Raw genomic sequence first — 27267 nt, forward strand, 5'->3', positions numbered from 1 at the left:
GAATTATCCAGAAGTTGTACCTTATATATGACACATGATGTGTCATTTCCAGCTTCCTCTAAAACTCAAAGCCACTACAAATCAATTATTGATATCAGTCTAAGGGTGATGAAGGCCATACTGTCATTTCTTGTCCTCCAGAAAACAGAGGACATCCATTCCACATACACACAGGGAGAGTCTTTCACAGAAAATAGAGTAGCAATTCTCACTAGAGTGGCATAACTGGCAGGCAGAAATGTGGTCAGTGCATTGCTTTGAGCTGAAGATAAGAATTAGTGTTGTTTGAAGCCCCAGAATTCTCAACCACTGATTTTAATGTAAACTGTAGTGTTTAAACCAAGATTAAGTTTACAATAAGGATAGCTGGCATAAGACTAACAACAGATTATTGATGGACAGAGTTCTTTTTAAGGAACTTTATATTTTAGCAGGATTTTATACTATATGTCCAGTTTTAAGAACCCATCTTCTCTTTTCTCTTATTTTGGTGTTTTATCATTCTCCTCAATACATATAGATGTAAACTTGCTGCCAGCACTGACTGCAGCAGCCTCTTCTTATCACTTATAGATCATAAAAGCCTGCTTGTCCTTCTTCAAACATATTCAGCCCTGCTGTAGGGCAGGAATTCCAACATCATCAGGTATTATTTTAGGGGTATAGTGTGTGAAGTGACCAGGAAGATAACTTGCCCTACATTTACAGAACTACTTAATTGTATAGCTGAAGCCACACTGAATTCTTCAGTGATTTCTCCCCTCAGGACAAAGCTTTTTTGCTAAATTGCAGTGTAATTATTGAAACATAATACTGAAGTGTAATATTAACCATTGTTCCACTGCTGAATGTTTAGCCTCTGCCATGGAAGTCATTCTCTTGTTGAGTAAGTTCTCCTGACTGTTGCTGCAAAATGATCCTTCTGTACTATTACCTGAAATAATAATAGTATTACTGAAGTAAAAGTACTATTACTTTCAATGAACACATACTCAGGAGCCTAACTGTCCTCAGCCCACCTACTCCTTTGGGATGTGAAGGAAAATGTCCACTAGGGAGGATCCTACCAGTCATGATTGAGTCACGATCATCCTACCCAGAGAGTGTTTCAGAAGAAGACAAAACATTTCTCATGGACATGCTTTGCTCAGCAGGTGTGCCTGTGGACCCAGGCTGCACTCCTGAAGCACAGCTCTGTTCCCACAAACCTGCAGCAAGCTCGAGGTCACATTCTGCAGTGTTGGAATCAGTGGTATTGATAATTCTGAGATTGTAAAAAGTCCTTGTCTTTTTGTTCTGTTGCTAAATAAGTTATAATTTGTTTGTGCTGGTTTTTAAGGTTGTTTATTCTGTTTATCTCTAACATGTTCTGCTGCTCTGCCGTAGGTTTGTTTTGCAGGGCAGCGTGTGGGGCTCTGCCCTCAGTGGGATGTTACAAACATTAAATACCAGAAACTACCTGTGCTGGATTTACAATAATGTGCTAATATCTATTATCTATGTTGAACAGTGTGTTCTTAGCTTAAACTAATAGAAAAATGCCAACACTGCAGTGAAACATGGAGGGCATGAAGAAGGAGAAAAAGGACAAGACACACCCAATTTCCTATATCTTGTCTCCTTTGAACCCTTAATCTAGAATCTTAAAATTTTACTTTTGCACTCGTGCCACACTTAATTATTACTTATATCAAACACTCAGAGCTTGTAATTCATCCTGTAAGATTGAAAACTCTTTTCCATGGACAGAGATCACAGACAGTGTCTCTGGGGCTCTGTCCAGGGGGGTTCCTGACCCCCTGCCAGGGTCCCAGACCTTCCAGGGCAGCCAGAGGGATGCCCTGGATTCCCACACTGCAGTACTGTGTGTAATCTGTGGCAGGTGAGGCCAACAATTTGTCACTATCCCAGTAAGGCCTCAGCAGCAGTAGCAGGACATATTCTATTGTTTTGTTAACAACCAACCTCTGCATTGTCCCTTTTACTGTTTACCCTGTGTTTATACAGGTACTGTGTGTACAGTTCCATTACCCCGGTCAGCTTACGGTCAACATTCCATGGATACAGAAAGGGACTTTTTCCTTACCCAACCAGCTTACCTTTTCTCCTTTCCAACAGCACTATTTTAAAATGTATTCCTACCACATTAGAATGTTGTCAGTTGGACTGTCTCCTTCTTCACTTCCTTTCCTCCTCCTCCTCCTGGCATTCTTGAGGCAATGTGAAAAGCCACAGAAAGGCTCAGACTGTGTAACTGAGCCTCCAAGTTTATCTTTTTGTCCTACTGTTTATCTCCAACAAGTAATGACTTAAAATCTTTCGTAAATAAAATGAAGTCACCTACGATTCATGGCAAACACCCTGCATGTTGCTCATGGGAATGAAATGTCACTTACCCTGCTCAGGGGCACACAGTACTACCAAGGACACACCTACCTAGAGCCAGCAGAGCCATTTAGGACAAGTTCTTCCTGGAAGCACACAAGAGAATTTTTTAATACCAAGTTCTGAAAGGTTTATCTTCACTGTTCACAACATGTCCACTGTCTGTTTTTCCAGCAACACTGATTGCTTTAGTTCGCTTTTGCTCTGGGCCCTTTTTTAAGAATGATGACAGTAAGATGGCCAGGGCAGCCAATGTATTTTTCCTTTTTCTCTATCATTTAACCTTTCACTACTGATAAAAAAAAAAAAAAACGTTAGGAGTTGTTGGACAGAACAAAGAAAATAAACCAGTGTGAAGCCCACAGCTCTTAAGCTGCTAGCCCAGTATCTGATGTATCACTCAGTTGCTTTATTTCTGCCCTTTCCATAAACTCAGGTAAAACTGTTTCTCCCAGCCTTCATTTCTCTCAGTACATCTGCAAAGTGTTTGGGGTACCAAGTACCTTTCAACAGATGACTGAATTATCACAGAAGACAGCGTGACTTTCACCTCAATTAAGATGCATATATGAAACTGTCACATCTGACTGCGATGAAAACTAAACAACTCTCCAGAAAGTAGAAGGTAATTAATTCCTTTCTTTCTCTTCATGGCTGTCACTATATTCCCACAGTAACTCTTTACTCTGCCCATTTCTAAACTTTTCACTAAAAAAATAGGAATTCAGCAACTCTTCCTGCCCAGTATTCACTAGCTTTTTTAAGGCTTATGAACACTCAGTGAAATTCAGTGATCTCTACCAAATTTGCTTCTCAAACACCACAGAAAAATGTTTGCTATTTATACATTCTTTGCTCTTGCATATCCACCAAAGACTAATCTGAATGGTGAGAATGGCATTGTACAGAGTATATGTTGTTATCATTATTATTACATGCCATCAGCAGGACGGGCTCATACTTGGATTGTGAAGAATCAGAACTTGTGTAAGAGGACAGACAAGGACAGAACAAAATCCAGTGGTATCAGCAATTACATGTACTTCCCATGCAGCAGAACTGGACTGCTTGCCATTATTTTTGTTCTTAAGTACATCAAATTACACCATGTTAGTAGGATGACAGCTGGATAAATGTTTTTTCAGTCCTTTTCCTTTTTTTTTCATGCTAGGGTCAAATCTGCTTCCACTGAGTCCTCCCAAAACTCCCACAGAAGACAAACTAAATGCAAACCACAGCATTAGGCATGATGATGACAATTTTCTAATTCAGGACTATTTTGGGCCTGATTTTTGATTACTGTTGAGTTTTACCTTTGACAGAAGCACTACTAGCTCACCTGAAAAACACATACCTGCAAGATGGACACAAAAATTCTGCATACTCAAAATATCTATAGCAAATACTATGGCAAGTTTATGACATTTATGTCTTCAGCAGTCTGAATTAAGGAGGTAAGAAGGCATTTATTAAGGAACAACTAAACATTTTTTGTTGGAGAGGGAGAGGAGAGGGAGGAAGGAGCTAAAAATATCCCATGCTGTTCCCATGGGGGGCAGGGAAGAAAATACTTTTCAATTATACATAAATAAATATATAATTTCAAGACCCTGACCCAAGGTAACCTCTTATGCTAGGATAAATAAATGAGTCTGCAACTGTTGGCATTGCAACGTGGAAAACATAAACCAAATAAAGTAGACAACTTGGAAAAATTCATCTCCTCTTATGTTCGCTAAAATGTGGTCTTCCAGGTGTCACAATTCCAAGCCATACTAATGGTACATCATCTGAATTGTGCATGAATTTTGCCTTCTTGACTCTAAACTTACACTTTAAACAGTTACAAGAATGACTTCAAGGAAAAAAGTTAGGAGGAGTATCTAACATCATTAAGCCTACTATAGTCTTTCTTCAAGTACACACTTTGAGGTCTTGACTACAGAAGCAAAAATAACAAGTAAAAAACGTGAACAAACAATTACAGGAGGTCCAGGAGAAACCATAAAAAACAGGCAATGATTCTTCTCAAGTATGCTGACCTGCTTAAAAAAATAATCGGGCAACATCAACAAATTTATATGGTAATTTTGTGAGATAAAACTTCTAAATTTATTGTATGGAACTATAATAGAATGAAACGGTGTCTGACATGAATCCCCAGTTTTATTTTTCCAGTGAGAACACATTCTCTACATTAAATGATGTAGAAGGAGATATATGTAATTTTAGGCTTTACTTTATAGTAAAGCCTTTTAATAGTGCTGCCCAAATTTGGGAACTAGTGTTTCAGCCAATGACACACATTAACAGGTACCATCCATCAAACAGCTTTTTCACACTGGAAAGGCCCAAGTACACCACTAATCAGGAAATATGTGGTTTTGCTGCATTAGTGACACTCTTACAGCATTCTATTGGTTTCTTTTAAGTCCTGTACTTGTCATAGGCCAGAGTTTCTGAATTTGATTTTCTTAAGCCTACTTGCATTTATAGCAAAGTAATTTTTGAAGTCTTGTGCCTGTCTTCCATACCTAGACTAAAGATACTGAAATGACCCAATGTCAGCATCAAGCTAACAAATCATTCCAAACATCTGAGCATGAAGTCATTCTGCTAACAGAAAAAGGAACAGATGCTGGTGGGAAAAAAGGAAGTTAACTCCACATTTGCTGGCATTTTCCAAACATCAAGCTGAAGGAATGCCGTGGTTTGCAAAGGGCAACATTCTCCCACTGTGACTTCCCAGCATTATGAGATTTCCAGCGAGCCCTAGGCAAACTGAAAGCAAGTCTATTTTCAGGGAATTAGTTTGAGAGATTCTACATTTCAGACTGTTTCACCAGCAGCCTTCTAAGCTAAGGAAGTCAATCAGTCTTCCCAGACAAAAAGAAGCCATGGATCCCAGGCACTGGGAGGGAACCAAACAGCATCTGCTACTGCCTGTTTCAAGGAGCTGGCCTCACAGCAATAATACAGGACACTATATAGGAGGTGGCATGAAGCATTATTGATGTTTCCTTTCTTTATAGGGCCATACAGCTGCTTTCCTAGTTTGATTTATGAACAGCTTAGAGAATGACAAATCAATTTAGGATGGAAGGGGCCTTAAGAAGAAGGGACCCACCCAGAGCTGATGTCAAAGTTAGATCAGGTTGTTCAGATCATTATCAAGGTTTGAATATTGAGTTACATTACACACCTCAGTTGACTGAAGCTGAACTTCAGCCACAAACTTCCAAAGCATTGGTAGAAAGAGAAACAATTTTCTGATGTACCAAAGACTTCAGATAAAGTATAAATCTTCATATCCAGTGTGGCTTTGCTGACCTTTGCCCTGTGGCCATGAGAGACCCTCATTTATTAGTCATCAGTAGTGCTAATTGTGGGATTGCTTACACTAAGCACTCAAAATCCCACACAGCTTCTTCAGCCTGCTACTGCCCACCAACTGTTATTGCTGTTAAGCTATCACACGTGCTGTGAGGGTTACCCTGTGTTTTCCAGACTTCCCAGGGAACAGAGAGTAAAAGTACCCACCCCCACATCCACTCATACTCCCCCTTCAACACTTCCTGCAGAGCTGAAAGAAAATCTCTCATGAAGTCACATCCAAGACTCATCAAACTGTGAGTCCATACAAATGCATTCTCAAAGACTGCAGCAAACCATCTCGTGTGTTCACGTCTGCTGCTCCCAGATACCGCATATGGAACAACAACTCTCAAAAACGCAACTTATAAGGGACACATTAAATGCTCCTTAAAGCTATAAATCCATTACCAAAACAGTTTAATATTCCAAATCAATAACAGACTCTAAGAGTATTTCAAAGAGGAAAAAATAATGCAAGAAGATAGAATTGAAAAAAAATACAACTTCAAACCACCCACTTCATTTATTATGGGACAACCATGTGCTTGGCAGTCTTCTTACAGAAAGGATGAACCCCAAAGGGCTTTTCTAGCTCAAAACAGACAATACCAAACCAAAAACCCCCACTCAGACAACACAATAGTGTGATCTTCATCTGGCATACTATATCACTAAATGAGACCAGATGAAGATCCATTTTCTCTCTTCTTTAGGGAAAATGTATCTCCTGAATAGCTCAGAACTGGCTGAATGGCAGATCCCAGAGGGATCTAGGGGCCCAGGGTCTAGTTAGAGGCCTTTCGCTGGTGATGTCCCCAGAGGTCCAATACTGGGCCCAGTATTGTTTCACGTGTTCATCAATTACTTGGATGGAGGAGCAGATGCCTCCTCAGCAAGTTCACTGACCACACCAAGCTGGGAGGAGTGCCTGACACCCCAGAGAGCTGTGCAGCGCTTCAGGAGGACCTCAACAGGCTGGAGAGATGGAAAGAGGGGAACTGCCTGAAATTCAACAAAGGGAAGTGCAGAGTCCTGCCCCTCAGGAAGAATAACTCCACAGATCAGCACATGGCTGACAGCTGCCACTGACCTGCTGGAAAGCAGCTCTGTGGAGAAGGACCTGGGAGTCCTGGTAGACAACAAGCCATCCATGAGCCAGCAGTGTGTCCTGTGGCTCATGCCCTGGTGAGGCCACATCTGGAGCTGTGTGCCCAGTTCTACACACTTCAGTGCAAGCGAGACAAGGAGCTCCTGAGTGGGTCCAATGGAGGGAATAAACTCTCTTACCAGGAAAGGCTGAGGGAGCTGGGCCTGGTCAGCCTGGAGAAGGAACAATGGAGAGGGCACCTTATCAATGCCTATCAGTGTCTGAAGGGAGGATGCCAAGAGGATGGAGCCAGACTCCTTGTGGTGCTGAGCAATGGGACAGGAGGCAATGGGTAGAAACTGATGCATAGAAAGTTCCACCTAAATATGAGGCAGAACTTCTTTACTCTGTGGGTGACTGAGCACTGGAATAGGTCGTCCAGAGAGGTTGTGGAGTTTCCCTCAACAGAGATATTCAAGAATGGTCTAGATGCAATCTTTGCCATGTGCTCTGGAATAATCCTGCTTGCCACAGATGATCCCACTGGTGGTCCCTTGCCCATTTTGTGATTCTGTGGTCTCAATATGTATCTCTTTCTTTGAAGCAGGAACCTGAAGATGTGAACTCCTATCTAAATACATCAAGTGTAATGCAGTCTCCTGCTCTTAGAACCTCCATATGAAGCCTTAAATGCAAAGAAAAGACCTCAGGTTTTGGAATAAGTTCACTTTAGCATAGAAATGTTTCACAGAAGTAACTGTCTCTCTGTCTTAACCTATCTGAAACTATGCTTCACACTGCAAAACCACAGATGCACAGGAGCCCTTGAACAAACAGCAAGTGCAGAAATTTTCACTCACTTCTGAAAGCTTTCCCTAAAGACAAGGAGGACTCCAGATCTATATTTGCATCCATCTCATCCTTCATCCCTGGTAGGCTACAGTAATTATATAAAAAGCTGCAAAAACAGCTTAGATCTCTCCAGCAGATTTCAAAGTATCTTACTCTATATCCAGCTGCACAATATCAAGCTATACTTTTTATGGTGACATTTTGCTGACAATCCAAACCTCAAGGGCAAAGCTCAAACAGAAACGCTCAAAGAAAGAAACAAGCCCAAACCAAACATGTAGACATTATCTTCAGTAATGCTAGACAGGCAACATGGGACCAAACGTGGGAGTTTGCGAAAATGAGCTGCAAATGGTATAAAAAGACAGCAGTAAAACTCCTAGAAGTTGATGTCTCACTAAGGCTAGGATTCTCAAGAGTATTTCAAAGCCATGAGGATGCCCCTCTGATGTTAGGAAAAGCGAATTCAATGCAAAGTGATGGTGCACAAAAGTGCCTTCTACTCTGTCCTTCCTGCTCCTTACAGTGAGCTCACCCAAACCCAGAAATTTCACCACAAGAACACCGTAGAAGACAGATAAGTGCAGTAAAGAAAAAGAAAGAACAGTGCTTGATCTGAAAATATATTCAGATATTTCAGCGTGAGGGGAAAGGGCAAAGGGATGCTGTATGCTTCCAAGGCACGTGTAAATAGTGCAGGGAAATGGTTTAAGACAATGACATGGCCAAAAAGATTCCAAAAAATTCCTAACTACCTGTTCCTTCCTTCAGGTACAGAGAAATGTATTTATACATAAATATAACAATGACAGTTCTTTGAAAGTATAAAACTATTTAAGTCAAGGGCTTTTTGGAACAAAGGAGTTTCCTGACTCCTATTTTCATATCCAGTTTATTAGTTTTTTTAGTCATTATGTAGATGAAAAATATAATTAATAGATTTTTTTTTTAAATTGCAGAGGATGGTGTCATGAAGGATATTCTTTTATTTCCTACATATTGGCTGTTACAGACTATGGATCAGGTAAATTTTCCTCTGAATTTTTATACTGTATTTTTCTATTGTGGAGAATCTGTTTTCCACAATAGAAATAGTAGAATAAATTTACAGATTATAAGTATGTACTTTTTCTCAGATGCCATGAATGGCTACTCCCAGAAAGTTTCAGTGTGCTGCTTATTACCTCGCTACTTGAGTCTAAATAATCTCACTTGAGTAGATAAAGCACAATCAACTCAAAGCAACTATTTTAGGATACCACTAAAATCCCAAGAGTACAAGATAACACTGAGATATTTTGGAGATATCAACATATTATTAGACTTGAAGGATTGATATTGGGGTTATTTTTTTGTTTGATTGGAAAGAAGCTGTATGATACAGCTGGTCCAGTCTGACTCTACTTTGGAAAAAGATTTGCTACCAATTTTTTTCCCTCAAAGAAAGACAGAAGTGAAAAAAACCTGACTTGTTTAACTGTGCAAAATGTGTGTACTCGCTACTAAAATCTGCTCAGCCAAAGTTGTACAAATTAGTCTCTGGAGGCAGGAAAGGCCATAAAAAGAAAACAACTTGACTTGCTTTCCAATAGCAATAAGTCTAACAGCTTGTAGGGTTGTTCAGAAGGCAATGAGCTATGGCCTCGTTCTTAGAAACACAGGCTGCATCCAAAGCAACGTGTGCTGAAGCAGTGAAATACCTGCATTTTTTACACATTTTGGTATCCCAATATGAGCTCATTTATAGATGAGACAAATGAGCTAACATTTTTTGTTCCTTCCCTATAATTATTTGATTGGTATTTAATGAGATTATGTATGTTAGTCTGAGTTCCTGGTAAAACAGCACTAAAGAACACTGGTTTTCTAAACTTTGACATTTGAAATTTGCAAATAAATACATTGAAATCTTGGTCTAGTGCTTGATTTAATTCCTGCAAAACTTATATGTGGTAGGAAACAGAGAGAGGAGTTCCAGAGGTGTTTTATGTAAATCTAAATTTCAGATTATGGCAAGACATGAAGATTATGCTCAACCAAACCAGAATAAAATATATGAACTCAGGGAGGATGTTATAGTTTGTATTTTCCATATGGCCTTACTTAATAATATCAGTGGAAGCACCTTCTACAGAGGAAAAGGCAATCTAAAACATGTACTGGTGATTTGGGTAGAGGGTCAGGTGCCATCAGTGGTGACTAACCAATGATTCCTCTGATGCAAATCAAGCCAACTGCATTTCTCATTGTCCATCCTCTACTGATCAATGCCAAGGAAGAGAATGGCTGAGATGGAGAAGACATTAACATTTTTCAACAGGCCAGCCTTTATCCCTTGCAAATAGCTATTCCACAAATGAGAGCAGAGCATCCACTAGAGCTGCTAGCTAGAGCTACTCTTTCTGGTCAAATAATCAGTGATTTGTTTTAATCCTAACAGTCTCAAATATGAACCCAGAATAGCCAAAAGTGACCAAAGCAAGCATGGCTGTGTAATACTGTGTGAATGCTACTCTGTAGGTATCACTCACAACAGTGAAATTTTGGTTCAGGTTTCAGCCACCTTTGATTACTGTGAACTGTTTATTGGCAAGCTGTACCCCTGGCATACAACTTTCAGTGCACAGACTTACCTGCCTCCCTCCATTTCTTCAGAGAGATTTGACATTAGGAACAGGTGGAATGAGTTTTTTAATACAATAGTGACTTTCTGCCACCACATTGGAGTCAAGTACCATAGAAGATTACATCTAACATCTGACTGCCAAGATAAATGTGTGTCTACAACAACGACTAATCTTCATTTTTGCAAGTGACATTTGTTTAAGGCAGCACACTAATCTCACCACCTTTAGAGCAAATAAGGAAGCTCTGACTTTCCATTACTTTTAGAGTAGAAAAGGCACCTGAGATGAACAATTGTGAACAGTTGCCTCAGTCTGCACTAGTTTGAAGTATTTCCAGTTGCTGTACCTCAAAGCATAGAGCCCTGCTTGCCAAGGACCCAGCATCAGCAAGACAGAGCCTTCTGGGGACTTGTCCTGGGTAGCTGGAAGTGTTCTGCCAACTAAGAAATTATGGCTAAAATTAGACTGAAAATTCTTGAGGGAAAAGGGGGCTTTGCTTTCAAGTGAAGCCTGGAACGGGCTTCTCTGTCACTGCAAAACAATGGTGATAGGTGGATTAGGTAGTGGGTTAGAGAGAGGTGTCCTCACCAATCATCTGACTGCCTGTGAGGAAAACATGAATAACACTGGACAGTTAAGGTTCCAAGTAATTGAAAGTATCTACAATGTAATGAATAGACATCTGGCAGTGATATCCCACTCCAGTTAGCACATCGTTTTGGATAGCTGGAGTTCAGCTAACTGAACTTGCATTATAAATGCATTATGAAGATTTTCCAATATGCAACTTCATAAACTTTGGAAGTCTTTATAACAAATCCACTGCTGTAGAACACAGGGGAAAACAAACAAAAAACTCCAACAAAAACAAAATCCCCAATGTAATGAGTGAATCCAACCAACATATTAAATACATTAAAGCACAAATCTTCCTGCCAAGGATGACTGATCCAGGAGGTGAGATGTCTCTAAGACAGCTACCAATAGATCCTCTCCCACCAGAGCTGAAAAGCCCAGCTGAGCTGGCCAGAAAAATGTAAAGCAGACATTAATCACAGCAGCCTGCACCTTCCCTTCATTTGCAAGCCCTGTGTACCAGCAGGAAAAAGGAATGGAGATAGCACTGAAGACAATGGAGCCTAGACTGTTCCTGTGCTCTATTGCTAGCTCAGAGCCACTGTAATTAATTTATTTCTATTAACGTGCCTGTGTGAATGTAAAAAAAAACCCAACCAAGCAACCAACAAAAAAACCTGAAGGCAAAACACTCTGATTGGACTAGTTTTCTTTAATTACATGGTAAGAAAGCTCATGGCCCTCACTTGGAGACAAAAATGCAGCAAACACAGCCCCCAAAGAACCGTGAGAAGGATTTAAATCTGCCAGGTTCAGTATTGAAGTCTAAACCTCCTCTTTTACCTTTTGTTATGCAGACTTATGTTTAAAGACTGATGCTTTCATAGCATGACTTGCACACTTGGGAAATAAAATTAACCAACAAACCCACCACACCTTTTTCCTCCTAACATGTATGGCTTATAAATACATTATTTAGGTTATCTTCATTTCTGACCATGTGTTTCCTAGAGCAGCAAAAACTTTCCCAGTGCCACATTACTGCAGAAATTCCTTGTTTAGAAGTTTCACAACAATGACACAACTTATTCATTCACTGGCCATCATTCTGCCAGAGACAAAATATTAGTGTTATTGATCAGTCTCTGATTTATTGTCCCTTTACTGGTTTGTCAGAAATTTGAAGACTTTGAAGGGAGAAGTGTTACATGGAAAGTGATACAAGCAGGTGCTCCTCACTTTCCAGTGCACTGTGGAACATTTATTACAAACTGTGGACGACCTTCAGCTACCAAGTTTTAAGGCATCACTATTGTTGTGTACTTTACAGATATTTGAAGACATTCTGAAAGACTTCAATACTTTTTTCTATTTTAAGCAACCTACAAAAGTTTTTTAAAAATTCTTTAATGCATTTCCATGATAGCTGTTCTTTCAGCTCAAAGAGAAAATACACAAACAAACCCAATCTTCCCCACAAGCCCCAAACGAGAAAACAAGAAAAAAAACCCCTAAACACGTAAAGTATTCAAACTGGGACAGCATACTATTTAAAAATATTAAGATCCTCTTCAGAAATCACAAGTACACACAGTACTTATGAGAAAATTGTGCCATATCCATGCTGATAAAAACTTCCATAACTTATTCATGTTTTTGAGAAAACAGTAGATAAACACATAGCTCAAATCAAGATGCAGTTATGAACATGCACACAGAATTTATTGGTGAGCTACTCCAATGAGGACAACAGTAGTACCTTCTTTTTGCTGCAGTAAATCTGCCATTTCTTCTCTGGAGGGAGTGCAAACATAGCCTCTCTGTTCTTGTCTGTGAGATCCAACTCATCCTGGAGATTGAGAAAAAGAAAAACAGTAAATAAACAATCACCAGCTGCATTGGTAAGTTCTAATAGGTTGAGAGGTTTCTGGATCAGGAACGTTTGACTAGCCTTCAATCAAGAGGACTTAGTGGCTCCCAAACACTCCAAAGATTATTGGTTTCATGATTATTTTCTTGCTACCTTGAGTTCTCCCTGTCAGAGAACAACCTATGAAGAGAGGCAGCCTGAACAACTCCCATGTCAAACTTCCATTCCTAACGATCAGTGAAGGATGGGAAGGATCACATGAAAGGGATAAACTGAAAAACTCAAAGCACTGGATTATGTGACACAGACATTCCTTATGACACTTTGAGAAAGGCTGAAAGTTTAATACATCTTTTTTTCCTGGCTGGCAATACCAAATTTCTTCTGTAGCGAAATTTTCTTTCTATTTTCTTTCTATCCTTCAAGCAAAGGCCATGAGACAGTTGTCATGTCATCAGCAACCTACAGGCTGAAATGTTTTTCCAGATGTTTCATCTCTGAACCACACAGTGCCCAAAGACACCCAGCATTTCAGACATAAAGGACAGAACTCCACAGTGCCACACAGGGTTGATCAGAGCAGCATATTTAGTCTCTATTAAGAAAAGCAAGCTCAATAGAACATACACTCTTAGAGCTGAGCCAAGCTTACAATAGTAAAATTCAGGATGATACTGTGATCTGTAACTGAGTGCCAAATACCACAGCTTTGGTTACTCCTCTATAAAAGGTGAATAACAATAGGCTCTTTTCCAATGCATGTCTCTAAAACTATCAAACAAGAGATTACTACTTCCTCTGTGTTAATCCAGTGCTGACCAGAACAGGGCTCCAATCAAAACTGCCAGTTTTAGGTGCTAATAAGAAGAATTAAACAAAAAAGAATGGTCTTCAGGGCAAGCAGACTGTATGAGCAGAGACAGATGAAGATGTCTAAATTAAGAGTTTCAGGAATATAAAGAAAATCTTCCAGTAATGTTTCAATGAACCAGTTTTGGCAGGTGTTTGAGTTTTTTCCCCTATGTATTTGAAATATTTGGAGAAGGAAATGTCCAGGGGTCCTATTTCAAGATGACATTGTGGCACTAAAACGCTGCACACACAGATTCTGGCACCCACACTAACCTTGTCCAAGCAGAGACAATACCTCTTTAACTCAGCCCAACAATGGCTCATTTGGAAAGTGTTCAGGGCTGGGAAACTTGTGAAAACAGTGAGCAAAATTGCACACTGAGCCTGGTAGCGGCTGCTGACAGATTTAAAAGCCCACAGAGATTCAAGCTGCAAAAAGGTACAAAAGAAATGCAAACAGTCATAAGGCGAGGTCAGTGCCAGCAGTCCAAGGTAGAAGAAGCTGGAGGGTTATTTTAAACAAGAAAAAGTTTTAAGGGGAAAAAAAAATTAGCTGTGCAAAAAGAGTGCAAACCATGTGGAAATGTTTAGTGTGAGTTTCCAAACAAGGGGGCAGCCAAGCGAGGCAAGGAGTTTTATCCTCGCTATACACAATTAGAAAACTCAGGCCAGGATCACATTCTTGGGGGGAGAGGGAGAGTAAAACTAAATGCAAGACCTTAAGACAAGCAAAGGAATGCTGTTAGAGGTCAAGCATGTGGAAGAGGAAGGAGGGGCAGATAGGGAATCAGAAATGCCAGGTTTGGAAGAACCACCATAGAAGCCAGAATATACATGAGCTGTCTGGGCTTAGTTGAATTCTTAGAAAAAAGTATGATTGTTTTATTAATGAATGCTCTTTTTTTTTTTTTTTTTTTTTTTTTTTTTAAACTAAAGTGCAGCTAACTTGGTTTTTTAATCCATAGTTCTTTTTCTGGAGTCTGCTGGCAGATCAGGCAAGCAGCAGAAGCTCTGCACAGAAGCTGTACACTAAACTAAATGAAGATCTCGATCAATACAGTTCAAAACCAACATTTCATCAAAAGAATGTACCTATTGACTAAAACCACCCTGAGGACAGGATTCTAACACTGCAGCTTCTAGACACTGCCCTGGATACTGACAGTATTTAGGGATATAAAGATAAATCTGCTTTCAATGGGGCAGTAAGAACATGCAACTTTTAGTCACATAATTTTGCATCATGACATACTTTTCAGGACAGAAGTCTAGAAAGTTAGTTTGAAAGGGTGGAAGATCCAGAGGGAAAATAGGGCATCCTGCATTATTGTGACTCAGGAGGGTAGAGGAAGCCAAAAGAACTTTAGAGGTCATCAATAGTAACAAGGAAACTGTTCAGGGTTTCCAGGCATAAGGGAATCACCAGAGGCAGACCCAAACACACCTGTCTGGAAAGTAGCACATGAAAAATGCCTTACCCTTCATTTTGAAAGTTAGTGTTTGTCTTTGTTAGGAGGTAAAATGCTGGGTTCCAGCACCCAGGTCAGATGGGCAGGGAGCAAGCACAAATATTCAGCAGGGAAAGAAACATCTCCAGAACACAAAGCAGTAGTCAAGCACCTCAGCTCCCTTTCCTGAAGTTAGTGTTCAGCAAGGTGTGCTCCTTCACTAAGAAGAGGAAAGGAGTGGGAAGAGCTGAAGAGGCCTGAATGCCCTCATCTACCTACAGCATCAATCAACACCTACCCAATTAAAAAACCCAAGAAATCTCTGCAAAATTCAAGAGACATGAGACCTTCTTCTGCAACTCTCCAAATCATTTTACCTCTGCCATTCTATAAAAGATGAACAAAAGATCACTGTGACTGCAGAGGAAAACCATGGATCTAGCTAAGAAAGAAGACCCTGAATTAGGCAGGCTATTTTTCTGTTCTGACTTGGGATCCTAAGACTGCACATAAGGAAATTGGCTGCCTTGCAGGGAAGCAGGAGTAACAACAGAAAGAATAACTTTCAGGAGAATAATTTGGTTTGTGAACAGGTCATTCTGACCCAATGACAGAAGCAGATCTGTCAGCATATAGAAATTCAGACTGTAGAGTTAGCTCAGTGATGGCAAGTGGCTATTGAAAAGAGAAAGGAATTGCCAAATTCAGCAGGAAAGGGGAAGAATGACAAACCGAATATAGTTATCAAGACTGGGGCTGGAGCCAGACTAAGGAAGCCAATGTGATTGAATGCCCAGGGAGCAATTGTAAAGGGCAAGGAAAAAAAGGGTTGGTCAGAATAAAGCAGGGAAAACTCCCTTCTCCAGCACCTGTGCATTTCCCCAACAGAAAGATAGTAAATCCCTTTCTACAGCTTGGATGGGCAGCTTGGTTCCAGCAATTCATGCCAGCATGACCCTGCTCAATGGAACTCAGCCTCCTGGATCTTAAAAATGCTTGGAGTTGCATGAAACAGAGATTAAAAGGATATTTGCCAGGCTGGACTGAGGAAGATGTAAAGCATGCCCATTAATAGTGCCTACATTTCTCTCCTTCATTTATCTCCTATTTTATTTTATCTAGTGGTAGTTAATTCAGTTAATTTCACTTTCTTGTGGACATTTTATTTATTATGTAGATTGAATTTCAATGATAAAACATTTAAAAAGAACTGGAACTGGATTTGAGGTTCAAATACTTCCAGTCCAGTTCTCAGGCCAAAAGAGAAGATGGCCTCCATTCAAAATGGCTACAACCCAAGGAAATAAGAGACAAAGAGAAAGAAACAGAACAAGAAGGAGAAATGGATAGGAAACATAAATCCAGTATTTTGCAGGATTTAAAACCACATTGTGTCCCTTGTTTTTGGGAACGTTCATCAGAGCATGAAATCTGGATTTGAAGCTGGTCAGCCACCAGCTCAGTAATGATACTCAAAGATCCAAAAAAGCATTTCTCACCTAGACTGGTCAGTTCTTTGTTTAGTGACACAAAATGAAATTAATAAAGAGAAAAAAAATATGATTTTGGTAATGTAGGAGGGTGGTTCACTTGCAGAGAGACCCACTAAAGGAGAACCCTTAACACCTACCAACATGCTTGCCTCTAAAGGAGAAATCTCAAGGCCATAAATACACAGAGAACCACAGCTTCTGGTCTCCGGCATCCCCTGGTTTCAAGACAGAATCATGGAGGCCAAAAGCCCCAAACTTGGCTCTCCAGGGATATTTGGACACTCATGGGAGGCGATATCCTCAGTTTCATTTTTTCATTCTACTCGTCCCAGGACCATTGGCTGCTGGACTTAAGTGGTCATGGGGAGTTTCACACTGACTTAAGGTCAGACAGCTGCTTTATTTTGCAAAATATAAAAACCTACAAGCCAAAACAACCAACCTTTACAGGCTAGTGGGTTGTTTTGTTGTTGTTGATGTTTTGTTTTGTCCTCATAAATGTTTAATGAGTCATGCATAGCTTTTCCAGCATTATGAAACCCAGAATCCTCATATGATATGTTTACTGCAGGCAATAACTTGATTAATATGGGCATAACAAATATTTTGCCAGAAGGAAGAGGACATTTTGCTTAATTTCTTATGTTCAGTTGGATAACTGTCTTATTTCATCAATTTCTTATAATTTCAGCTACAGAGAGTTGCATTACACTTTTAATTTTTTACCTGTAGGTCACAGTTTCTCTTACTTACAGGGCTCTTGGGATAATGTCTATAAGCATCCTCCCTAAGCCTGTGTTCCACATTTAATTGCTATTTTTATGACTGAGTGATGTTGATATATAAAAGCATATTCTGATGTTTTAAACTTTATGTCTACCTACAAATATATTCAGGCAACTAAACATTACTTAAAAATTGTATGCTTTCATGATCCTTAAATGGGATAGCTTTGACCTGTCGACAGCACCAAAAGTTTCAGAAGGCTGTGTGAAACCCTGCAAGACACAAAGCCACAAGACAGCTTCCGAGATGGTCAAACACTTTCCAACTCCCTACCTCAAACAGCCTGGCTGTTTTTGTGTTACAGGTGAGTCATTGTATCTTACAAGATGGTGATAACAAGGCTATTTGCAGCAATACTTTTTGTGCAGTTTGCTTCACCACACCAGCATACTTTTAATGATTCTTTGTGAGTCATCCAGTAAGGAAAACTGAGAATTTACACACTCTAGGACAGGCTTCACAATTTGAAGATTATTTATTTTCATAACTTGCCTGGAATGCTCACTTCAAAAATTTAGGTTCCAAGGGTACATTCATTTTCACATCATACCCTCTGTATGAATTTTATTTTAATGCACTGCTCTTACCTTGCTTGCTCTTCATATTTTCATACTCCCATACTCCTTTCATTCCCATTCATCTTCCTTTTTTTCTTTCTCTTGTACACACCTACCATTTCTTTTTCCCCTCACTAATCTTTTTCTCATTCCCCTTGACCTTTTTCACCTGTCAAGTACAAATGCACTCTCCCCCATCCACCTCATCAATCATTCTCTCAGTCTCTTAACAGCACCAAAGTTACAAAATCAATTATAATGCACTGCTGCCAGCATAAATTCCCTATCCAGTACGATACCTGTTACTTCAGGTTCCTCAAGGTCATTTATATAGATGTTGGTCACCATGTCCCCAAAGAGGCCACATTCCAGTCCACCAATGCTCCCAAGTGCCTTAGCACAGCTGATGGCCTCATGCTCTGAACAAATTTGTTTAAATCTTGTACAAAGTAAACAATGACTATGACACACCATGGGATCCTATCCAGCATCCACTGGCAGGCCCCAGAGAAGGTTCATGTACATGTGTAATTACTTCAAGGGGGTTGTTGTTGGTGGGTTAATCAATGATGAAATGCAACTCAGGCAAACATGGGAAAAAAGGCACGGACACGCCTGGGACTTTAGAAGAAAGAGAAGCAGTGGAAAGAGATTGGGGCAAGGTTGTCAGCAGCACACTAAAAGCTTTTGGAATATAGAATCCTATCCAGCACAACTATTACCACTTTAAAAAATGGACTGAGTAGGACCATGTTGCTAACATGTGATCAAAAGCTACACTTTCACATTAACAACAGCCCCAGGAACATTTATATTTCTGTTCGTGCTGCCTATGCCAGATTCCATTGGCAAATAACAAGAAGATTAGTCTGGTTGTTCACATTCTAGCTGTGCCCACCAAAAAGGGAGTAGCAGAAATGCTGTCATCATAAGTCCAGAGGTAGTTGTCCAAAAAACTTCTTCAGAGATAAGTGCAGTGAATTAATAAAGTAATTAACCAAAACAATCTTACTCAGATCTCAGTCTCTTTGCAAAGAACTTACAAATCCTTCAAACAGAAGAGATAAACCTTCCATATTTAATCAGTGTCTACCTCCAGGGGACAGTATAGGCTTGTTCCCCTACAGTTTTCCTTCCACTGTTTTGTTCATTCCAGCTCCCCAGGCTGACATGTAACAGGTAGTCTGCAGGAAGAATGTTCATTTCCAGAGCTGAGGAGGTCGATGAGGCATTCTGAAAGACTGCCTGAACTGTCAGTGAATGAAGTTCATTTGACTGCACAAGCCACCTACACTCCAGTACAAACTAGAGCAATGAACAGCACACAAGTTTTTGATCAGTAAACAGCATTATCACCTACACAGCCAGCATACCTCCAGGTGAAACACATTGGTCAAAAACTCCCACTGGGGTACCTGGCATATGTGCTAAGTTCACAGGTAACCCATGAAGTAAAAAGCAAAATGAACCCCAAAACAAGCCAGTCCCTCCCCCTCCTCAAGCTCTTCTGTCTCATCCTAACCCCTCGAATTAAAAGCAGCTTTTGTAAAGCACACAAGCAGCACATTGTGAGAGGCATGGGTGTAACATCTTGATCAGTTTTACAATTGGTAAGAATTAGGTTCATCATAGTAAAACATCATTGTGTTCCATGTATTTGCATGCACACAGTATGTGTATGTGCAGATATGCATGCCTCCCACACCTTACATTCACAAGAACTATATACATAAGGCATATCACGTAACATCAGCCCATACCCACAATGTTTTATCATTACATTTTGTGCATTAGGAAACCACTGTGCACACATGAATTGCTAACACAGCCTGTTGGCAGAGGAAGCAATATTTACATTTCAGCTACTGCCACGGTTCTGACTGCAAAGCAGAGAAGCAGACAAACAAAAGGCTGCAATTCCCATTACACTCTTTTTTCCTCCTTGCTTTTTCAAAAAGTTGCAGCTTTAAAACCCCTTCAATACTAGGGGCCCAAATCCCTTGATTCTCAGTCATAACAGTACAAGACAGAAAGCACCTGATGTTTACATACTGAAAGATGTGTTTCTCCTCTACCCTGCCAACACAGAAGTTACTCATTCTTAAGGCTTAGCAGCAGCATAAGTCTTTTATCCACCAAGGACACTTCTTTTCGGTAGAGAAATTCTTCACACAGAAAGTCAATTAACAGGGCTCCCTCTCACCCCAAATGCACCCCTCATTACACTGCTTGCTTTTTCCCTTCTTAATCACTGGTTAATTGCTTCCTTGTTTCCTGGAGAAGAGCTAAATCCCATCCCTCTCCTAGTACTGAAAGTTCTGTGCCTTGACAGCACACAAGTACACATAACCAGCAAGGCTTATTGTGGCAATCCCCTCTCACAAGCCACTAAAAACAGTATCTGCTGTTCATTTTTCTGTCCTTCACAGGCAAACCACACGCATGAGAAAACAATCTGCTGGGCCAAACAGAAAGGGAAAGAATGAGGAAAAGCAGTACCTTCAGTACTTCATGCAACAATACACAGGTGTTTAGAGAGAGAAAAAGATCAAGACTCAGACACCCAGTCTCATATGCAGGGCTATGATACAGATAGAGCAAGAGGGAAATTCCATGGATATAGATGGGCACATGAGAACAATAATGTAAAACAGCTGTCTGTCACCACAGCTTTTTCTGTTCAGGTGGGCTGCATGCCCATGTCAGTGAACTTAAATGAGCCCAATGAGAGGGACAGGGATGAAAACCGAATAGTCAGGCTCATGTCTAATCTAAATCCCTGCTGCTGCAATTTAAGCCTATTACTTCCGGCCCTATCAACGACTAATATGGTGAGCAGATTTTTTTCCTTCCTCTTGATAACAGTTTTTGAGACTGTTAAAGACTGTTGTAATGTGCCTTCTGAGTCTCCTCTTTTGAAGCTAAACAAACCCATCTCTTTCAATCTTTCTTTGAGGCCATGTCCTCTGGATCTCTCACTCCTCTTCTAATTGACTTCTGGCCTTTACCCAGCCAAAGCACATCTTTCTTGAACTGCGCTGTTCAAAAGTGAGGACAGTGTTCCAGCTGAGACCTTAGCAAAGCTAAGTGCAAAGTTTATTTCATGCATCTTCCAGACTGCCCTTCTGGTTATATACTCCACATATTCCATATAGTCAATGATGTTAAAAAAAAAAAAAAAAAAAACAAACTCAAAATTTGCATGACTTATGTTCATTCATTCTCTACTATAATCCCTAGTTTTTTTTTCTCTGAAAAACCGTACCTGGGCTGCTTTCTGTCCTGAATTACCAGACTTGCTATTAAAAGGACTTTTAACTGTCCACCTTGAATGCCATCATTTTTTCACACAGTTTTCCCACTTTATTTTAAGCTTATCATTTAACATATGCACAGTATGGATTTGTGCCCAGTGACACACTCCAGAGAGGTGTACTGCTTACTGAGGGCTCATATTGGGGATATCGCTGAGAGACTACCAAGCCTCATACAGTCTGATGACTATTATTCGCTGCTGTTGTTTCAAGTAGGCACAAGTGATATGAGCAAGAACAGTTTGAGGAGTATCCAGAGGGATTGCAGAGCTCTGAGAGCTGTGGCAAGGGACTCTGGAGAGTAGGTAGCTTTTCCACCAATTCTCCTGGTCAAAGGGAAGGGGTTTGAAAGGGCAAGTTCAACGTGGTAAATCAACTAATGGCTACAGAACCAGTGCCACAGCCATGTGTTTGCTATTTAGACCATGGGATTAATTTTGAGAAACTTGGTCTGCTGGGGCTGACAGGTCCATCTGTCAGAGAAGGGGAAGAACATCTTCAGTTATCATGTTGCTGAGATGGTGAAGAAGGCTTTAAAATAAAGTTTCTGGGGAAGAGGCTCCTCAGTCCATCCACTCCTACCAATTTGATGTCACTGCCAGCAATAGATGCCCAGATATCAGAAAGGGATCACATGTCAGCAGGAGAGCACCTGGAGAGCAGCAAAAAGGAATTCCAAGCACTGCTGCTAATAACAGAGTCAGAGACCCTACTAAAATGCCTCCATACATCCTGTAGCATGGGGAATAAACGAGGAGTTTGAGATGTGCACAGGGAATAAACGAGGAGTTTGAGATGTGCACATGCCTGCGGGGCCTTGATCTCCCTGGCATCACAGACATGTGGTAGGATGGCTCCTACAAGCTGGAATGGAAGACACTTTCAAAAGGTCAGGTAGAGATGATGAGGAGGCAGTGGTGCCCTCTATGCCAGTAACCAGCAGGAATGCGTGGAGTTCTACCTGGGGACGGGTGAGGAGCTGACTAGGAGCTTATGGGTCAGGTTAAAGGGAGGACAGGGACAAGTGACATTACAGGGGAGTCTGCTGTAGGTTGCCTGACCAGGAAACCCTTCTGTAGGCAGACAGGAGCAGCCTCACAGTGACAAACCCTGGTCCTCCTGGGGGACTTCAACCACTCAGATATCTGCTGGAGGGACAGCACAGCAGAGCATAAGCAATCCAGGAGTTTTCTGGATCATGTTGGTGATCATTTCCTAATATATGTGCTCTGTATTTCACCATCCAGTCAATTAAATGAAAACTCCAAACAGAACTCAAGTTGTTACACCTCTCCTTGACACATTTTTTCACCATGACGGGTTGCAAGTCCTCTGATACAAGTACCAAATTTACCTCCATATTCTGATTATATACACGGTACCAAATACCTCTCTCAAACAGAGCTTCCAGCATCAGCATATATAACACTAAATAAAAATAAAATCTGCTGTTTCAGCACAGTGCCCATTTTCCACCCCTAATTTCCTTTCCCTCTCCTCATTTCCTCCCTCCCTTCCCCCTCCCCGTGCCAGGGTTTGTTTTCATGCCAAGGTCCTCTAGCTGAGCCCCTGTATGGGAAGGTAGTTGTGGGAAAGGTTATTAGGAAACTGCCATCTAAACTGCTACCTTTCCTGCTTCCACACCCTCTCCCTCCCTACAAAGTCCCCTCTGTTCTGGTTTAATACTAATGAGTTCAGAGGAGGTTCCTAGGCCGGAGCAATTCAGAGTCTAGACTGTGCCAAAGCACACAGGCACACACCTCTCTGATCGCTTCCTGCCCAAACACAGTCCTGCTGGCTCAGCCTTCCCAACGTGGGCTGGGCATTGCCGCTGCTTTATTCTCCTCTGTGCATCCTATTTGCCACATGCCCCTCTAGAGGAAAGCAAGGGTAAGTCAGAGCTTGGCTGACCTTTAAATCTCTGATAAAATATTACGTAAAAGGGCAGGAGGAACTGAGACGTCGGTTGAGAATTTAATGAGCAAAATTAACATCTTGTTGAGCTTTGGTTGTGCAGCTTAGAAACACATGCTCAAGCTTATACACAGGGTAAACTCATAGGAACTTCACTAAATCAACATCATTTTCTGGCAGAAGTTCAAGTTTACACAGACAAAAAAATCAGAAGCTAGCTTGTTCTCAAGAAGTTGTTCTCTTGCCCTCTGAGTTATTATTCCAAATTTGGTAGTGCAAACCAGAAATCAGAGTGCCCCAATCTCCATTAAACTGAATGAACTTACTTTGGATTTACACCAGTGGAAAATATTAATTAAATAACCCCTTTAAAATTGTAACAGACTAAACCTCTGAGCTTAGCCACCTCTAACAGTGGCTCACTCAATAATCTGCAGCATGGATTTCCAACATAGAATAGACTGAGAAGTTTATCAGTCTCCTTTTCACTAATTGTTAACTTCTACTTCAATAGATATGATCTGTATGTACTACAAATCAGTCCAGACCAGTGAGAATATCATCCACATATGAGGCTTCTGTTATCTCCTCTGTGTTGAAGAGGAGGGAAATTCCACAAGTCTCTTCCTTCACATAAACAGAGTATTTCCATAGTCAAACAGTGAATTGAAGGCATGACAGTATATTTGGTTATTCACTCACACCCTGTCCTGTCTCATTGCTCAAGTATTCTGATAAGCAGAGCAGAAACTACTGCACTGACATCACTGGGCTTAAGAAAACACCACCTAATATGCTTTTCTCTGCACGTTCCCACTAAAGAAATAATCAGAATTTTTCACAAAATACAGCAAAAATAATATGAGCATGGGCCTTGCATAGTCTCCCAACAACAAATCATAATTGCATTTAGTATTTGGTTAAGCATTTGTGATCATAAGTTCTTCCACTTCATTAATGTATAAGCCAACAGCTTCACACCAACCAGCAAACTTGTGCAGCTGTTCCTCTCTATTCAAGATGTAATGCTGAAACACAGCCACTAAAGCAATCCCAATGGATTTTCTATGACTCAGGGATCTCCCTGGACACCTTCCAAACTGCTAAACTGCAATCTGCTTTCCCCTTGTAACTTCCTTTGGAGAAGTTATTCTTTAAGCCTCCACCTAGTAAACTATTGCATAACACTGTTGTGCATGCTGCTAACCTTTTCCAAAGGCTGTTGTTAAGTGTGGGCAGTTTCCTTTCCTTTATGTGGTCAACAAATGATGGAAAACTGCAAAATTAAAAGACACCCTGAAGCATTTTTAATGTAAAAGTGCATAGAATATACAAATATCGACTAGGGCCTTTTTGCATACACCACTGGGCCTACAGGAAGGCAGTAGAGTCTTGCATCAGATTCTCCCTACAAAAAGAACAGAGAGCAGGGCAATGTCTATGACAGGAGGCAGTAATACAGATTTGCTCCCAAATTCTTCAAATGCAATGCATTTGCCATGGGAAGACTCCTGTACTGCCTAAAATCTACACATGCTTCATCTTTTCAGCACCTTTTCAATCTGGCTGCAATTATGCATTAAAACTGGCCTAAGAAGCATTAGTAGTCCCTGTTCCACACAAAGGGAAAAAAAAAATCTCTCACAAATGCATGAATTTAATTGTGTAAATGTGCAGGGATAACTAGGAAAATGCAATGTCCTTGAAATATTTTCCTCCCATCAAGCTTACAGACAACAAGGTACCTAATGGTAAAAGCTCTGGGTCAGTGCTGTTACAGTGCCAGGTGGAAGGGAGCTTCTGTACTGCCTAAGAATAAAAAACATCAAAACAGAGCAGAGTGGCAGTCTGGTGTGATGAGTATCAGAAAAAGCACCTTCTAACACTTGTTTTCCATGTGCTACTCCCACCTGGTGCTGAAGGATGAACAGAAGGACCTCTGCTGTATTTAGTGACACCAAAAGCTTCTACCTAGTGTGAAGGAAGGTGCCAGAAAACTGCTGACCTGAAAACCTTCTGCCCTAAAAAGGTGCTACTCCATCCACCTCACCTGTAGGAACTTGTGCTCCCCACTTTGGAGTCTTGCACACCAGGTAAAGAGACCATTTCCCTCCAACAATGGAAGAGCAATCCCAAATCACCTCAACAAGTTCCCTAAATGATAAACAACCTTGAGTACTATTTGAAGCTAGAATCCACCTACAGAAGGGCACAGAGACATGGCATAATTACAAACCCTTTTCCCCCAGTCTCCCTCAGGCTGTATGGTACACTATCAGAGATTCTATCTGATATAAATTGTTACTAGGTGAGCAACTACAGAAAATAAACTTAGTCAACATATTAAACAGATGATACTTCATGATTGTTATCTTCTTCTCCATTCAATTATCTTGTTAACAGTTCCTCTTAAGCTCCAGCTACAGTCTACCTCCCTAAAGATAATAGTTACCTGGCAAGACACATCCCATCCTGTTTCTCAATCTTTTCACTGGAAAATTTCACTGCCTCCCCAGCCTCAGGTGAGGAATTATTATAAATTAAATGATTACAAGTTTATAAGGTCTTTATTGACAGAAGGATCTGGCTTCCCCTTTCTTGCTGACATCAGGCTAAGCATAAAAGCACACCTCCCACAATATCCCAGATCTGGCCTTTCCTCTCTAAGCTGCAGAAGAAAGACATCTGTCATTCAACCTCCCTTATCACCATTCACTCACTCCAAAAGCACAGCCAAAAGATCATTGTGGCCTAGATATCACCTCCAATCAGTCTTCATTCTCCCTTCAGCACCACAGCTACTTCATTTGCTACTTTTTTCCTTCTTATCACAATTTCCTGTCCAGTTACAGTCTGGTCAACACTGTGTTTACATGACAGAGTGCTTTCCTCTTGCATTTCTCACAGATGCATTTCCGAGTAGAACATTCTCACCCCATATTACCTTTCTTATCTGTTTTATAACAACCTCCCACCTTTCCTTAGCAGACCAAATCTAGATTCAAATATTCTCTCCAGAAGGAGAGGGAAGAGGTCATAATAATAGATTTATAAGCCATCAAATACAACTCTGAAAAACATAAGACACTAATAAAGAGAACTGAAGGATAGAAACCACAAAAGGGCAGGAATCATACTCAGAGAAGCCATTCCAAAATGTTGGGGCAATAGGACATCTCTGTACTGCTGCTGTTTATGCTGTTTCTACTGAAGAGAGCCCACAGTCTGTCATCAGGCAAAGTGGCAGGAAATATATGAGAATGCTGGTGCAATTCTAGGAAGAGGGTAGAAAACTGTCTATTCTGTATCCATCCAAGTGTAGCTGGAAAAGCTCCAGAAAGCTGAAATAGAGATAAGTTAATTTGATCCTTACAGCTAGCACGTGTGACTCCTACTATCAATACCATCTCAGTGTTTTATCACTTCAGCAGCCTTCAGGCTCAATCCAGAAAGTTGCTGACACTTTGTTATAGCCATTGTGGAAGACAAAAAATATTCAAATATTAATTATGCCTTGCCAAGGAAAAAGGCCAGAGTAGAGCTTTATGTTATTTTTTTTCTTTTTATATTATGCTGCTTGACACCATGGTTTCAGGGTTAGGATATCATGACAGCTCTTGAGCATTCGATAGAGGAAAGACATAAGATTGACAACTTAGCACTTCCATCCTCTAGTGGTAGATCTGTTCTTTCCCCTCCTTCTGTTTCCCACATTATATATCTATTGTGGTCCCAAAATCCAGTATTTCTCTTTTGCCCTAGATGTACTAGGGCAAAACGTACATGCATTTCCCTGAACATTCCCATGAAATAACAGCACTGCCTTGTTAAAAATATGTAGCCCTGTGAGAGCTTGCTCAGGTGTTTCATGTCTACTGCAAGTAAATCATTCTCAGAACACACTCAGACATTCCCTTCAAGTATTCCAACCATGACCAAGACCCTTCCCACTTTTCAGAAAGGCAGTCAGTATGCTCTTCTTGGGATATTCAGAAGCCAACAACCAGCAGAGACACAAAAATACCACACAGGCCAAATTTCAGTCAATGGAGAACGATGTAACCCCACTACTGCCTTCAGTGAAACTGAACTGGTTTACATTGGGTTCATCTGTCCACAAGCTTTGGAGTA

At 40.6% G+C, this 27267-nt stretch overlaps 1 protein-coding gene across 5 annotated transcripts in view; it reads right to left on the reverse strand.

The window, feature by feature from the left end:
- The window catches only part of DAAM2 (dishevelled associated activator of morphogenesis 2), a 201415-nt gene that overhangs the window by 83440 nt on the left and 90708 nt on the right, over positions 1-27267 (reverse strand). For all 5 annotated transcript variants that reach the window (XM_030269211.4, XM_072927612.1, XM_030269212.4 and 2 more), the window contains one exon: positions 12662-12751. In XM_030269211.4, the coding sequence (XP_030125071.4) occupies positions 12662-12751 (90 nt within the window). The remainder of the gene's footprint in view (positions 1-12661; positions 12752-27267) is intronic.

Source organism: Taeniopygia guttata, chromosome 3 (genome assembly GCF_048771995.1).
Source record: "Taeniopygia guttata chromosome 3, bTaeGut7.mat, whole genome shotgun sequence".
NCBI classification, from domain to species: domain Eukaryota; kingdom Metazoa; phylum Chordata; class Aves; order Passeriformes; family Estrildidae; genus Taeniopygia; species Taeniopygia guttata.